The 16,323-nt window shown below is 40.9% G+C and overlaps 1 protein-coding gene across 1 annotated transcript in view; it reads right to left on the minus strand.

Moving 5' to 3' along the window:
* Positions 1-12,198: 12,198 nt before the first annotated feature.
* SYT6 (synaptotagmin 6) overlaps positions 12,199-16,323 on the minus strand; it is a 1,006,250-nt gene continuing 1,002,125 nt past the window's right edge. Inside the window, exon 7 of the mRNA XM_069238730.1 lies at positions 12,199-15,226. Coding sequence (XP_069094831.1) covers positions 15,155-15,226 — 72 coding nt within the window. The 3' untranslated portion in view covers positions 12,199-15,154. The remainder of the gene's footprint in view (positions 15,227-16,323) is intronic.

Raw genomic sequence — 16,323 nt, forward strand, 5'->3', positions numbered from 1 at the left:
CAGACCACATTTATTTTACAATATAGCCCAGGGAAGTGGTGGTCTCCCAGTGTTGTAATTTAGCAGTGATTAGATTAAGCATTAGCAGAAGACATCTTGTATTTAGTAACTATTGTGAACATTTTGCGGAATCCATTTTGTATTCATGGCAGCCATTTTCTCTGCTACATGCTGCCATGTGCTCACCATGTGCTCTGTCCTACCTTTCTGTTAACTGCTCTTGAAATCTGCCTAGTGACAAGTTATATTTAGCATCTCTTACTTTCGCACATGCTCAGTAAGGTCTGCAGCTGTTAGTCCTTGGAAACTGTTAGCTCCTCCTACCTGTCGACTGTGCATTTTCCACATGACCTTACATGTATACAAGTCTTGTTTCCATAATTGTACCATCTCCGTTTAGCCCCTGTGTGGGTATAAAAGGACAATGCTCTCTCAGTTCAGTGTGCTACTTCAGACATTACCCTAGGGTGCTGTTTGAACTGTAGTACCACCTCATGAGGTTAATAAACTTTTGTCTTTTATTCCAGTTTCTGTGCCAACTTCTTCCTACATGGTCTGAGGACTTTGTGCAGAGAAAGGTGAACCCCTTGAACTAGTAGGCCTTGCTGATGCTTACTTCAACACCAGGAGTCAGAGTGGGATCAGTGCAGCCCTCCACATTATTAAAAAGTAAAATCCCTGGGGTGTTGGTGGTTCCCAGAGGGTCCGCTCAGCTTCCTACATCATCAAACAACTTATACCCCAGGGAGATGGTGGGCCCCGGGGCCAGGGGGGTCTCCATGGCCCCTCTCTGACATATCATTCGTCAGTCCAAGGAGGTGGTGGGTCCTCAGGGCTTTAATAAGCCCTAGGAGGGTGACCCTGTGCACCCCCCTTCCTTTATAAATACCCCCAGGACCTGGCCCATCTAGGTATAATATAAACAACAAAACACACACATCAGAGACTGCATTTTTTGTTTTAATTCTCAGCAAAATTTGGGGATCCAGCTGCAGATTTTGCTGAGAATTAAAAAAACAACTTGTCTGGCCTGGTGGGGATCCAGGGGGACCCCTTGGACCAAGCATAGGGGCTCCGGGTACCACTACCCTGGCCCCTTTTCTTTCTTTTTTTCTTTTTTTTTTTTTTTTTTACTTTTTCTTTAGGACTTAGCTGAAGCAAAGTCCCAAAATGGCTGCTAACACTTTGTGGTTGAAGTGTTGGCAGCCTATCAGATCTCAGCAGGAAATCTCCTTGGACCAGCAGCTCTTGATATACAAATTTGGATTTCCATGAATATGTAGAAAGCTACTGAAATGATCACACCAAATCACAAAATGCATGCTTTCTGGACCAAGAGCTAGCTTTCTGACAAATTTGGTTTAATTCCATCCAGCTGTAGTCATGTTCAAAATCCCTGTAGGAATTAACATGAGAAAATCATGCTTTTTTTACCTCCCTTTTTCTAAGCCCCCGCTTGACGGATCACCGTGAAACTTTCCATGCACAACAAAACCCTCTGGCACACTCTTTTGGGAACATTTTGTGAATAATCGTCTAGCAGTGCCTCAGATATAGGCAAGTCAAAAAAAAATAATTCTATTGAAATTAGGTCCCAACTCTAACTACCTACTGTGACCTCCAGTAGGTAGCATATGTATATATATATATATATATACACACACACACAGGAACACACATACACATACATACACACCACACACAGACAAGCATGCAGTTCCTCAATTTGTTGCTAAAGGCCCTTTGAGTCAGATGCAAAGTCGTCAAAGTTCTTTCACAGAGCTGTAGTTCTTACAGGCATTACTCAAGGTTTCTTTTAAGTCAGAAGCAAAAGCACTGAAATTTCTTTATGATCTTGCAGTGCCACAAGTCCTTAATAGAGGTCCCTCTAGAGTTTGATGCAAAAGCATTGAAATTCTTTCATGGAGCTGGAGGTCCCTCTCAAGATAGACAAAGTCATTACTAGAAGTCCCTCTCAGGTCAGATAAAACTTCTTCAAATGACCTTTACCAAACTGAGGCCTTAATGTATTCATTTACATACACACTTCTGCTTGTTTTCCGCAGGGTAGATGAATTTCCCAAAGCTGGTTTGTATTAATGAGTCAAAATTACAGATGTCAATAAACATCTTTATTTTTTTTGTGAAGTAAATGATTACACTATACTATATGTAGGAACTAACATTCATTGGTAAATACAGGAGCCTTTATACAAGTAAGTAATTTTGGCTGTATATGTTGAGGTGGACGTGAAAGGATGTGCAATCAGTCTTTTAAAGTGAATGCATTCAATGGTTGTTTGTGGAGTGAGCTTTATTTGAGTAACAACTGTGAAGTTCAATGTATACAAGTTCTTATGTATTTGTATTATTGTTTTGAAAAACATCACGCTGTCAGCTTTCAAATATAACATGCTAGAAGTCACTACTCAATTTAAGTACCATGAAACTTATTCTTGGTAGACTCGCTTTCGATGGACGCTATACCCAGTTGCTTATATTAAAGCCTAGTACTCAGTGCAGTAGTAGGAAGAAGCAAAATGTCAATGTCAGTGGAGCAACACAATAAATAACGTTTTTTCATGACAATATACACAAAACTGCAATTCTTACTCGAGATACCTCTTGAGTCAAATGCAAAAGCATTGAAGCTCAGTTTTAATAGCAATTTGAGCCGTGATTGCACCATTGTTTTGGTGCAGCTACGGCGCAAACTGCTAATCAAGATTTACAAAGCCAAACATCTTTCTATGTAGGAACTATCTTTCGTTGCTAAATACAAGTGCCTTATAATAGTTGATATTCGATGTATATGTTTAAAATGGATGTCAAAGAATGTATTATGAAGCCTCAGCATAAATAAATTATGAGTTAGAAATAGGCTTACACAATGATATCGACAGAGATGGGATTGGGAATTATTGGAAACAACTGAGTAACTTAACAGATAGAGATGGTTGACTAAATTTATGTAAATATGTTTAATTTGAAAAACAAGAGACTGTTGGCAATCAAGTATAAAATAATAGATGCCACCAGTAAATGTAAGCACATTCAAATTAATGAACACAACCAGCTTTAAAGGAAAGATTTTCCTTTTGCAAATACAAACATAGGGAAGGTGGTCTGCTTTACCTATTTGACCTCCATCATTTTGTCTATAGCGAAATACAGATGGTCACAAATAACTACCTGCCTAATCCCGATTAATTTGGCAGGTCGTTCTGTAACCTTCCCTGCAGCTGTACATTTTGTGATATGATCGATAAGAACATAGGTCATATTGCAAAGTCAAAAAGTGGTTAAACAATTCAGTGTATAATTTGAGACAACTTTGTGCAACCACCCTTTTGAAAGATCCGACCCTATTTCCTTAAATTCTGAATATCTTACCAAGCAATGTACAAATGATGAAACTAAAGGACCTGCGTAGAGTATGATTGGGCCTGAGAAGCCAGAAATTGCTAATCTTTCATTGATATCTGAAGAATACCCCAATTATGCTATGTCTTTATGAATCTAAAGTCAGCCAATTGCCTCCACATCGCTCTTGTGATTGTTCCATTAGGTAGAATGTACTCATTGTCCGAGCTGCACAGAAAGTAACAGCCAATATCTCAATTAAAAACTCAAAAACCAGCCTATTGTTCCTTCAGATTTTCAATGTTTTGTACCAAACACCACTAAGAATCTGCAACCATTTTTCGAATACTGAGGCTTGAAGAAGTGAACAAGTAAATATGTTCTCATCTTCTTTTAATGAAGGACATTTCATTTTTTTAAGGGCTCCGGTCTTTACTGAGCTCAATCTTTGGGTATCGAACTATGTCCTATGGAGAGGAATAGAAAACAGCATTTCTCGGTCATTTTGACAGGTTTGAGTATTGGCTTATACTCTTCGGGTTGTGCAATACTCCTTCAGCATTTGAAAGATTCATGGATAGTATTTTTTCTGACATCATGAATATCAACTTCAATGTCAACTTTACATTTCAGTGATAGAGGTATACCCAATTGACCCGCATGTCTACCATACTTCTACTAAGAAACACAATGTTTAAACATTTGTAGCCAATTTAGTGAATTTGTTTTTGGTTACTCCTGAGAAATTTTCAAAGTTCTCAAAAAATCAACATCTAAAGAAAGTACTTGGGGGATAGCAGAAAAAAAGTTCCTTTTCAAGTGTTTAAGAAGGCATTTATGTGTTTCTGTTCTTCCCCATGAAGAGATTTATTTTCCAAATGATGCTTGGAAGAGTACTGTTGGACTTTATTTGTTTATGCAGGGTCATCCCCAATCTTTTTGCCTCCTGCCTCCTATCTTTTCTGACCTGTTGCTGTTGGTTTTTGAACTCTGAGCACTTTACCACTGCTAACCAGTGCTAAAGTGCATATGCTCTCTGTGTAAATTGTATGGTTGATTGGTTTATCCATGATTGGCATATTTGATTTGCTACTAAGTCCCTAGTAAGGTGACCTAGAGGTGCCAGGGCCTGTAAATCAAATGCTACTAATGGGCCTGCAGCACTGGTTGTGCAACCCACATAAGTAGCTCTGTAATCATGTCTCAGACCTGCCACTGCAGTGTCTGTGTGTGCAGTTTTAACTGTAAATTCGACTTGACAAGTGTACCCACTTGCCAGGCCTAAACCTTCCCTTTTCTTACATGAAACACACCCCTAAGCCCCTAAGGTAGGCCCTAGGTAGCCCCAAGGGCAGGGTGCAGTGTATGGTTAAGGTAGGACATATAGTAATGTGTTTTATATGTCCTGACAGTGAAATATTGCTAAATTAGTTTTTCACTGTTGCAAGGCCTGTCCCTCTCATAGGTTAACATGGGGGCTACCTTTAAATCTGATTAAAGTGTAGATTCCCTTTGCGAGCAGATGGACATGTGGAGTTTGGCGTCTCTGAGCTCACAATTTAAAAATACATCTTTTAGTAAAGTTGATTTTAAGATTGTGCGTTTGAAAATGCCACTTTTAGAAAGTGAGCATTTTCTTGCTTATACCATTTCTGTGACTCTGCCTGTTTGTGGATTCCCTGTCTGGGTCAGTTTGACAGTTGGGCTGGTTGCACCTCACACTAGACAGTGATACAAAGGGAGCTGGGGTGTAGCCTGCATATCCTGATGAGCCATCTGTGCTAGGAGGGAGGGGAGGAGTTGTCATTCATACCTGAAAGGGCTGTGCCTGCCCTCACACAATGCAGTCTCCAACCCCCTGGTGAGTGTCTGGGGCCTGGCCGGGGCAAGGCAGGATTTCACATTCTAAAGAGACTTTATTTTGAAGTAGGCCTACTTCAAAGGAGAAATTGGGTATAAGAAGGGCACCCAAAACCACATACTTTAGAAACATTTCTGGAACCAAGAGGAACCTCTGCCTGGAGAAGAACTGAATAGCTGAGAAAGAAGAGCTGCCCTGCCTGTGACAGTGCTTTGTGGAGCTATCCTGCAGTTGCTGCTTCTGCCAGAGTAAGATGGCAAAGACTGGACTTTGTGTGCCTTCCATCTTGAGAAGAAATCTCCAAGGGCTTGATCTAGAGCTTGCCTCCTGTTGTTTGAAGTCTCAGGGACAGTAAAGACTTCTCTCTGCCAGCACCTGGAGTCTCTGGAGAGACTCCTACTCTGCCCTGTGGTGCCCATCCAGTTCCTGGGACCCTGAAAGGAGAAGCTGGCAGCCTAAAGACAAGAAAAACCACGCACAGAGCGCTGTGTGGGGAAAAGATTAATGCAAATCCGATCTGTGGCTGAGAAAAACGACGCTCCGCCGGCTCTGCAGCTGCGAAACGACGCTTGCAGGAAATGCGACCGAAGAATCGACGCACGGAGCAGGAGAAACAATGCACAGCATCGCTGACGGAGGCTGGGAGATCACAACCTACGCTGCAGGATTTTCAGATCATCGTGCGGCTGGATTTTCAACTCGCGTACTGCCGTGCGGAGTTAATTTTGACGCACACCCGCCCGTGCGGGGTTATTTGTGACGCGCACCAGGTACATTTTCACTCTAGCAGCGCTAGTGTGTTTTTAAAACTACTTAAAGACTCTTTTTGATTTTTAATTGATAACTTGACTTGTGTATGGTGGATTTTTGGCGTTTTGGTCTTGTTTTGTTTAGATAAATATTTCCTATTTCTCTAAACCTGTGTTGTGTCATTTTGTAGTGTTTTCATTAAGTTACTGTGTGTGTTGGTACAAATACTTTACACCTAGCACTCTGAAGTTAAGCCTACTGCTCTGCCAAGCTACCAAGAGGGTAAGCAGGGGTTAGCTGAGGGTGATTCTCTTTTACCCTGACTAGAGTGAGGGTCCTTGCTTGAACAGGTGGTAACCTGACTGTCAACCAAAGACCCCATTTCTAACAAGTATCCTATAAGAAGTCGATTACAACTGCAAGAGGATGATGAACTAGAACATTCAGTTTTCAGATATTTTAGGACTGCATCATCATCTCATAAAAACTATTCTTAATGTTGTTATTAATGTTCCTTGATAGATCCTTGAGCTGAATAGAGATGTTTAAGGGTGCTTATATCATTTTGAAATTATAAATTAGCACAGACAACCACAAATACTGCAACGATTCCAGGGCAAGAACAGCTGTCAAGGGCGTTGGGCTTATTTCTTCTCTCATTATGATTAAATGATTACACGTCTTCCTGTCGAAAATAATGCATTGGTACATGTATTGTTCTATCAGTAATCAGCTTCAGGATATGAGTATTAGCACATATTTGCATCTGAGCAAGTAGTTTTCCAGATATCGTCCTTTCTAGAAGAAACAAGAAAAGTTTGTGTTCAATTAGTGCCCAATAAAGTCCTCTCACATGAAATGATATAGTCTTCAACAACTATTAACTATAGCACAAAGGCATTGGCATGTCATCATCTCTGACTTCATTGTCAAATTACCACTTTTGGGAGGATCCTCTATGAACATTGACACATGGGTCTTAACACAAACAGAGAGTCAGGGAGAGGAGGAACACAACCTCATACTGTCTCCTTAAAAACAGAACCATAAACACAAGAAGTATGGGGATTACTTGTTAGACGGAACCGCTAGTAACAGATTTACCTAGGGCTCTGCAGTCTCATGCTATGAGCAACGATTTCAGTGCTGCTTAAAGATATGTGATGAGGAGAATTTCCTTTACAGACTAGGTAGTCTCACACACTATATAGTGTCTTGCTTTATCATATGACCACCTAGCCCCACCCAGGTAGGACAGTGCCACTTGGGCGGACTCAACCTCACTGTTAAAAGATCAGGAGGGAGTGCAGAAATTCAAATTATCTGGATATATATGGGATCCAGCTATGCTAAAGAATGGATTGCCTGAATAAACCAATGAACCCTTGGAAAAATGCTGTAATATCTTTGTAATGTTAAGGTATCTTTCATTTCTTTCGTCTGGAAGGGTTTCACCTTCTGATGGGGCCTGGGATATTTTCAATTGATTCTGGGACATTCTACATCTTAAAGAATAAGTCTTGCTTAAAGTTACAAAGACTTCACAGACAGCTAAAGTCAGGATGAAGGAATACACAGACCAACATAGATGCACTGAACCATCATTTTCTGTTGGTGACAAGGTGTGACTGACTGTCATCTAATTTTGGGCCCTCTCAATGAAATTACTCTAAACGTAGTCCTTGATTTCCAGGCCCTTTTACCATCATAAACATTATCAGTCCTGTAGCAGTTTGATTATATTTACCTCCAGCTTGGCACGGATATTCTGTCTTATGCTTTCCAAGTAAAAACAGTATTTTCAAGGCTGTTTTTCGCATATTCCTCCACCTACTTGCCAGAGATTGTACTGAACATAAAATCATGGCTGTATATGCTTGCCACTTTTGAAGGTACCTTGCGGTGTTTGGCATGATGGAAGGGTTTTCTGATCTGTAATCATCAATTAAGAGTTTTCTGATCTATTTCAATCAGAGGAAGCTACCAAGTCTATTCACACACCTGGGGTACTATATAGATTATGTACACCGGTTTTAAACCATTGCTCCAGAGGGACGTTAGTATATTGAAGTTTTCATGGTCCAAAGTAGCTTGTCCGGTCGAAGTGCCCCCCTAGCCTTCAACATTGATCTTAACTCTCTCATACACCTAGTGTTGCTTGTCCAGGACTCAGCCGGGCATGTGGTGTGAAAGGGCAATTGGTCTTCAACAGCATTGTGACAAAGATATGTTTTCTACTGTGGCCGTGCTGGGACCTGGAAATGGCCTTGCTGAACCTTGTGGGTGGAGGGAAGATTAAACAAGGGAATGCACAGTGATTGTGTATGGACTGATGAAAAGGCCCCAAGTGGGGGTGAAGCTTCCTATCTTAGGCCACAGTCCAAAGTGCTTCCTTTCTATAGAGTGGTACTAATCCATCATTGATTCATTTCACTTCAGGGTGTGTTTATAATTTCCTGTACTTTTTAGGTCTTGCCTACATTTTAGCCACCAGCTTTAGACCCTTTTTGTTTCCTTGAGTCTCCAGGATTCTGCAATTGCCATCTGTTTGATTCAGTGTTGTATGGAGCTAATTATTGCCTTTACCCCTTGTTCTGCTTAATTGACAGTCTTCAAAAGTGACATGGCACTTTAACTACAATATCCAACTTGCCTATCATTGGAACTGTGGACAAATGGATGGATCAGAATGCATTAAAAATGAATACAGACAATACAGAAAACCACTGTAGCTCTAACAGCCATGTGGGATAGGCTGTCTCTCTCTCCTCCTGGACAGTCTCTTCTCCTGCATGCCGTGTAGACTGGTTTCCTCTCTCAGTAGGCAGGCTAGTATGTGGTTCAGAGCAGATCCAAAGCTCTTCTAGCAGAAAGTTCAGATTTCCGGTAATGTCCTCTCACCCCTGAGGCAGTTGCTGACGTTTAGACTTTTCATCCTTGGCATGGTCTCACTTAACATTTTGCCTCCGTTTTCCAGGTTGTTGATGTGTGCTGGAGTCTGACTCTGCTGTTTTTCTTACTCTGGGCACTTTACCACTGCTAACCAATGCTAAAGTAGAAGTGCTCCTATACAAAATGTGTATGTAATTGGTTTATCCATGATTAGCATATTTGATTTACTAGTACGTCCCTAGTAAAGTGCACTAGAGGTGCCCAGGGCCTGTAAATCAAATGCTACTAGTGGGCCTGCAGCACTGGTTGTTCCACCCACATACACATAGGTAGCTCTGTAATCATGTCTCAGACCTGCCACTGCAGTGTCTGTGTGTGCAGTTTTAACTGTAAATTCGACTTGGCAAAGGTACCCAACTTCCAGGCCTAAACCTTCCCTTTTCTTACATGTAAGACACCCCTAAGGTAGGCCCTAGGTAGCCCCAAGGGCAGGGTGCAGTGTATGGTTAAGGTAGGACATATAGTAATGTGTTTTATATGTCCTGACAGTGAAATATTGCTAAATTCATTTTTCTCTGTTGCAAGACCTGTCCCTCTTATAGGTTAACATGGGGGCTACCTTTAAATATGATTATAGTTAGATTCCCTTTGGGAGTGGATAGACATGTGGAGTTTGGGGTCTCTGAGCTCACAATTTCAAAATACATATTTTAGTAAAGTTGATTTTAAGATTGTGTATTTGAAAATGCCACTTTTAGAAAGTGAGTATTTTCTTGCTTATACCATTTCTGTGACTCTGCCTGTTTGTGGATTCCTTGTCTGGGTGAGTTTGACAGTTGGGCTGGTTGCACCTCTCACTAGACAGTGACACAAAGGGAGCTGGGGTGTAGCCTGCATTTCCTGATGAGCCATCTGTGCTAGGAAGGAGGGGAGGAGTGGTCACTCACCCCTGAAAGGGTTGTGCCTGCCCTCACACATTGCAGTCTCCAACCCCCTAGTGAGTGTCTGGGGCCTGGCCTAGGCAAGGCAGGATTTCACAATCAAGAGAGATTTTGCTTTGAAGTAAGCCTACTTCAAAGGGCAAAATGGGTATAAGAAGGGCACTCAAAACCACAGACTTTAGAATACTTCTGGAAACCAGGAGGAACCTCTGCCTGGAGAAGAGAGGAAGAGGTAAGGAAGAAGGGCTGCCCTGCCTGCGCTTTGTGGAGCTATCCTGCAGTTGCTGCTTCTGCCTGTGCTAGAGGACAAAGACTGGACTTTGTGTTGCCTTCCATCTTGTGAAGATCTCCAAGGGCTTGATTTAGAGCTTGCCTCCTGTTGTTTGAAGTCTCCGGGACAGCAAAGACTTCTCTCTGCCAGCACCTGGAGTCTCTGGAGAGACTCCTACTCTGCGAAGTGGTGCCCATCCAGTTCCTGGGGCCCTGAAAGGAGAAGCTGGTAGCCCAAGCGTGCGAAATCCACATACAGACCACCGTGCGGGGAAAAAAAATAATTGTGACTCTGATCTGCGGCTGAAAAATCGATGCACCGATGGCTTTGAGGCTGAAAATCTACGCTCGCCTGCAACATGACCAGAAGATCAACGCCCGGGGCTGGAGAAATGATGTACAGCATCGCTGACTGAGGCTGGTGAGATCACAACCCGCGCTGCGTGGTTTTCGGATTATTGTGCAGCTGGATTTCTGACGCAAACACTGATGGGCGTGTAAAAACTACGCAAGGCCTGCCCGGACCCAAGAGTGCTGACCAAATCGACACATCACTATCCTGCGGAGGAAAGAAACGACGCATGCCGACCCGACCAAAGGAGAAACGACGCAGGGTCTTGCTTGTGAGCGAAATAGATGTATTGCAAGCCCTTTTTGATGCACACTCGCCTGTGCGGGGTAATTTTTGACACACCCAAGGTACATTTTCACACTAACAGCGTTAGCGTTGTGTTTAAAATTAGATGAAGACTCTTTTTGCATTTTTTTATGATAACTTGACTGGTGTATTGTGGATTTTTGTTGTTTTGGTCTTGTTTTGTTTAGATAAATATTTTCTATTTTTCTAAACCTGTGTTGTGTCATTTTGTAGTGTTTTCATTAAGTTACTGTGTGTGTTGGTAAAAATACTTTACACCTAGCACTCTGAAGTTAAGCCTACTTCTCGTGCCAAGCTACCAAGGGAGTGAGTGGGGGTTAGCTGAGGGTGATTCTCTTTTACCCTGATTAGAGTGAGGGTCCTTGCTTGGACAGGGGGTAACCTGACTGCCAACCAAAGACCCCATTTCTAACACTGAAAGACACCAACCCTGGTCACTCAGCAGTACTTTGAGTAATGTACGGAGCACTCCTTTTCTGCTCATAAAGGACTCTGAACTGGAACCGCATTGGTTGGATTATGTCCCACTATTATTCACAAGTTCTACACCGGGATGTGGATCCTATATCTCAAACTGTAGAACCAGTTTGGGTTAGGTCTGCTTTCAGGTGTCTTCCTAAAGCTTCTCTCCAGACAAAGCCTTTGTGTAGAGTGATGCTTCCCACAACAGGTAGCTCTAGGGCTGTCTGTATCCTAGAGCACCCCTAACAGAGGCACAATAAAGTTTTAGGTTTCTGCATGTGGCAGTCATCAGGCCAAAAGAAGGAGTAATCAGGGACAGACAACCCCTAGAAGCTTCCTCACCTCTCACAAAAGAGATTGCAGTCACACTCCTTATGGCTATGATCCACCAAATGGAGATGGTGCGGAAGACTAATCAGCAGGTCCTTGCTAACAAAAGTCCTAATGGAGTTTCCAAAGGTTTTGTGAAGGCTTTGAAGCTTCCATGACCTGAAATGGTTCCATTATTTAAGTTAACGCAGCAAGTTTCCAGGATGGAAACAAAAATAAAATGTTTAAATTGTACTTCACTATTTTTTAAAAAGGCTGCCACATTTGAAACAATTGGGACCGTTGATAATTAACAACTTTGAGGCACCTACAAAATTCAAGTAATTCACAAATAAATTATTTGCTATTGGTATATTTTTGTGGTATTTAAGCACTGCAAACAAATAAACTTGGTTACAAAGCTTCAAGAGCAGGTTACTCATGGAGTGTGCAGTTCTCCTGTTCCCCAAGAAATACAAAGAAAACAAGCAATGCCGAAGACAGTAGGTGTTGCCTTAGAAAGTCAGTCTTTTGCTTAATTGTTTTTTTTGTATTGTAAGTATATGCCACAAAAACTAAAGAGGGAAAAAGAAAGATATGCTCTCACCTTAATGTGGCAGCCTTATGATTCCTATAAAAATTGTAATCTTGTAAAACACGAAATGGTGCCATTGCTTTACTAGTGATGTTTTCATTGCACCATGCATTTTATTATTAGTGTTTATGAGGGAGGCAAGAACAAATCACTTAATAATGAAGCACTAAGCAGCTATAATGTTACAATGTCACAAACACTTTACAGAGGAAAAAAAGCTAAATAGCAAGTATTTAAAATTAATATAAGTAATACATCAAATAAATAGCACACTGAGTCAGCTTGACGACTGAACAGAAAGAGGCTATTTTATGTGGATGTCAACAATGTGTGCAAGCTTTGTGGCATCACAAAATGTGAAGGGAACCAACAGGTAAAGTGGGCTGACCCAATGTCCATGCTGTATGCTGTGGTGGACGTAAGCATGATGTAAATGAAAATTTAACAGACAAATGGGTGAACGTCACTGATCAAAAGCCTCTCAATTTATGTATGGTTGATGGGAAATTCACTAGCTGTACTAAGATCCAGACCTAAAAAGTGGAAGGACTTTGCTCTTGTCTTTTCTGTCTTTCCCAAACAACATCACATAAACATCTACATGCAAGGTGTGCTATTTTGTAACGGATCCATCAATTATAGTAATGATATTTTAAAAGCATCAATGCAACTTTTTCAAATAATGTGAGTTTTCAATCTGTTTGTTTTATCTTTTAATTTATTTATTGTTGTCAACGTGGTTCTAAAAGCCCAAAATTCTAAAGATTTAGAAAAGAAATGAATGGACAGTTAACAATAATGTACACTGTACATCAGTGATCTGCAGGATAATTGCTTGCCAGCTGTAATTTTCTCAAGTACAAATCAGAAAGTAATCATTCACTTACAAACACAGCAGTACATCACAATTAATTTAACATAAATTTAAGCTGAAAGGTATTAAAAGTCCATATGTTCTCAATAAAGATTCGATGACTCTCCCCTTTCACATACATGTTCATTATACACAAAAAAGCACAATATGATGACAGCAATGACTGTTGGTGGCAGTCTCCACTGAAAAAATGATGATACAATTTATTATGCTTTGCATTGGTCTGACCCACCTACATTGGTGCCATGTTGCATGGTAACACACAATATATTACTATCATTAAATAAAAAGTATAACTTACAACTATCAAACATTAAATGGATCCAGGCAGATAAAAAATGTTTGCAATGAAAAACTGCCTACAAATTGATATTTCCAGGTCTACCATGTTCCAAAGTCCTGAGAGAATCTTGGCACCTGTAAAAGACCCACGTAGTTCAATGTTCTCTTAAACATTGCTCTTTTTGTAGGTCTTTAAATATTGCCAACTAGATTATAAGTATGACTTTTATTAATTCCTTTTGGTAAATCATTCATTTTTGTTCTAATAAATAATTATGATCTCTAAAGAATTCTGAGGAGAAGGCTCTGTTTTTTTATAAGCTAAAATAAGCTGTCTATACCCATGATACCCGCTATTATGACACTGCTCTCATCAGCCAGCATCAGTTCCCCCAAGACATTTGAGTTAAACCTAAAAAAATGCTTTCTTACAGATAAAAAAAAAACAATGGCCTGACTTAGGTCTTGGTGGAGGGGAATACTCTGTCACAAACTTGACGGATATCGTGATTGCCGGACTACAATTCCCTTATATCTTATGGAGGTCGTAATACAGCAGACAGGATATCCATCATGTATGTGATGGAGTATTCCATCCATCCTGATCTAACTGTGCCCTAAATCTTTGATTTATACACATTGCAAAACATTAAAATCAACCATTAGAACTGCAGTAAATAAGAAAAGTACAACAATGAAAACGATTTCAAATTACAGTAATGGCAAAATCCTTTGAGAGCCAATGAGTGTAGACAAGAAAGGACCAGCCACACCAAATATATAATAGACTAAAGCACCCGAGAGTCCATTTTAATATCACTCAACTACGTGTTTTAATGAAATACTTTATCATTGGCTAATGAACAAGGTAAGCAACTTTTTCTGTTCAGCTGTCTGGTAAAGAACTATGTATTTTTAGAATTTCTCATCTAGAATTGTTTGTTGGTGCTGTAAACCTTACATGGGAGCAGCTTTTCCAAAGCAGACAAGAAATGTTTAAGAACAAGTCTTTCCCCTTGATATCAGTTATGGGATACATCCAGTATCATTCATTCTGTGTTGAAAGCTGGCTGGTGGGACCAAAGACCATTATGGTGTTGGTAACCAAAAGACAAGGACAGTTTTAGGGGGTGAATCTCAAACTTGTGCTTGAAATGAACATCATAACTCACGAACCTTCCTCACAAGATGTTTTAAAACTTTAATCTTATAATTAGTTGGGACTTATTAGTAAAAGCCCTTTGAATTCAAGATAATCTAATACTTTTGCAAATTTTTAATAATTTTGAATTGCTTTGAGCACAATGCTTTTAAGTATGAAATGAAAACAAAGCAGAGGTCAAATGAAATTATTGAAGAATAAGAGGACTATGGAACGTTTTAATCTGTATAGAAATGTCAGCAACAGCAGTACTGTACATAGTTTTAAACGTGTAACAGAACGAACATGTACATACTTCATTCGTATCTACCTCCGCAAATATAGTCGGTAAGGAGGATGATGCTCGCCGAATCCGAACAGATAATAACAGCAGCGCTCAGAAAGTCTGCTAAATATCCTTCTCCACAAACAAAGGATGAGTTATTCTTGAAAAATCCACCAAAAACGAAACAAAAGCAGTGGAGTAGCCGCCTTGTTACACTTGTTAGCTGACTTGTAGGTGAAAAACAGAAGAAAACGATTGTTCATGAGACAGAAAAGACTAAGAAAACTAACAACTAAAACATGTATTTTCAGTTTCCTTCGATTCCCCCTAGGGAAATAAATTAAACTCCGGAGGGTTTTTGACTTGCTGCCGAGATTGCTGTAGTGCTCCTGCTTGGCAGCAGGTTTTTTCAACCTATCAAACGAGTGCCAAAGAAGACGAGTCCTATTTCCATTCCAAGGAGGATGAGCTCAAGGTGTTGGCGGTGGCTTCGGGGATGGGCAAGAACCTTGACTATCGAAGCTTGCTGCTCGACCATGCCACTGCAAAAACATGAGGAAATTAAGAATGGACGTTTTTATTTCCATATGACAGAATGATTTAAATACAACTATGCATCAGGTAATCATGACCCATAATTTTGTTTTTCACTTTTAGGAAAACACTTGTAAAGTATGCCAAATGTAATGAAACACACATACACAAATAGAAAGGAACTACTGAAGTTTCAAATCTCATCAATAGCGTGATAAAATAGGAATACAATAGTAACTCAAGTATTGAAAGCAAAGCACAAACTAAGCAGTTACAGTTAACAAGTTTTGGCAGAGCCAGTAGGGTTGCCTGTACAAGGGCTATTGACTTTGACAATATGGTTTAGCCATGTTGTACACCAGTGTGGATGCTGCTCAACATAGCTAAACGTTAGTGGTGTGAAGTGTTGTAAAGTGGATTTGTTAAGTGTCATAGAGTAGAGTGGGGGAGTAGAATGGAACAGAGGGGAGTAGAGTTCAGTGGCAAAACGTGTCATAAAGTGCAGTATCCTGGTGCAGAGTTGGGTGGATTGGAATGGAATAAATGGAGTGGGTTAAGGTAGTGAGGTGGATTCGATTTGGGTAGAGTGTGGTGGGTTAAGTGAAGTGGGATGGATTGGCGTGGGTGGACTTGGTGGGTTGGATTGTATGAGTGGGATGGATGCGGTTTGAGTAGGGTGGAGTAGGGTGGAATAGATCGGATTGGGATGGGTGAATTGGAGTGGGTAGTTTGGAGTAGGGTGAATTGGAGTCGGGTGGCTAGATTGGAGTGGATTGTGGTGGTTTGGACAGGAGTGGGTGGGTGGATTGGACTGGAGTGTGGTGTATTGGGTTGGATTAGGGTCATTGGAGTGGTATGGTTTGGAGTGGGGTGGATTGGTGCTGGGAAGATTAGATGGGGTGGATCGGTGTGGAGTAGATTGGATTGGGGTGAGTGGTTTGGAGTGGGGTGAAGTGGGTTGGAGTGGGATAGGGTGGAATGGAATGGAGTGGTGTGGATTGTAAGGTGTATTAGATTGAGGTGGGTGGAGTGGGTTGGTTTGGACTGGGTGGATTGGTGTTGGGTGAGAAGGGGTGGATTGGAGTGGGACAGACTGTAGTGGAGT

Source organism: Pleurodeles waltl, chromosome 6 (genome assembly GCF_031143425.1).
Source record: "Pleurodeles waltl isolate 20211129_DDA chromosome 6, aPleWal1.hap1.20221129, whole genome shotgun sequence".
In the NCBI taxonomy this organism is placed as follows: domain Eukaryota; kingdom Metazoa; phylum Chordata; class Amphibia; order Caudata; family Salamandridae; genus Pleurodeles; species Pleurodeles waltl.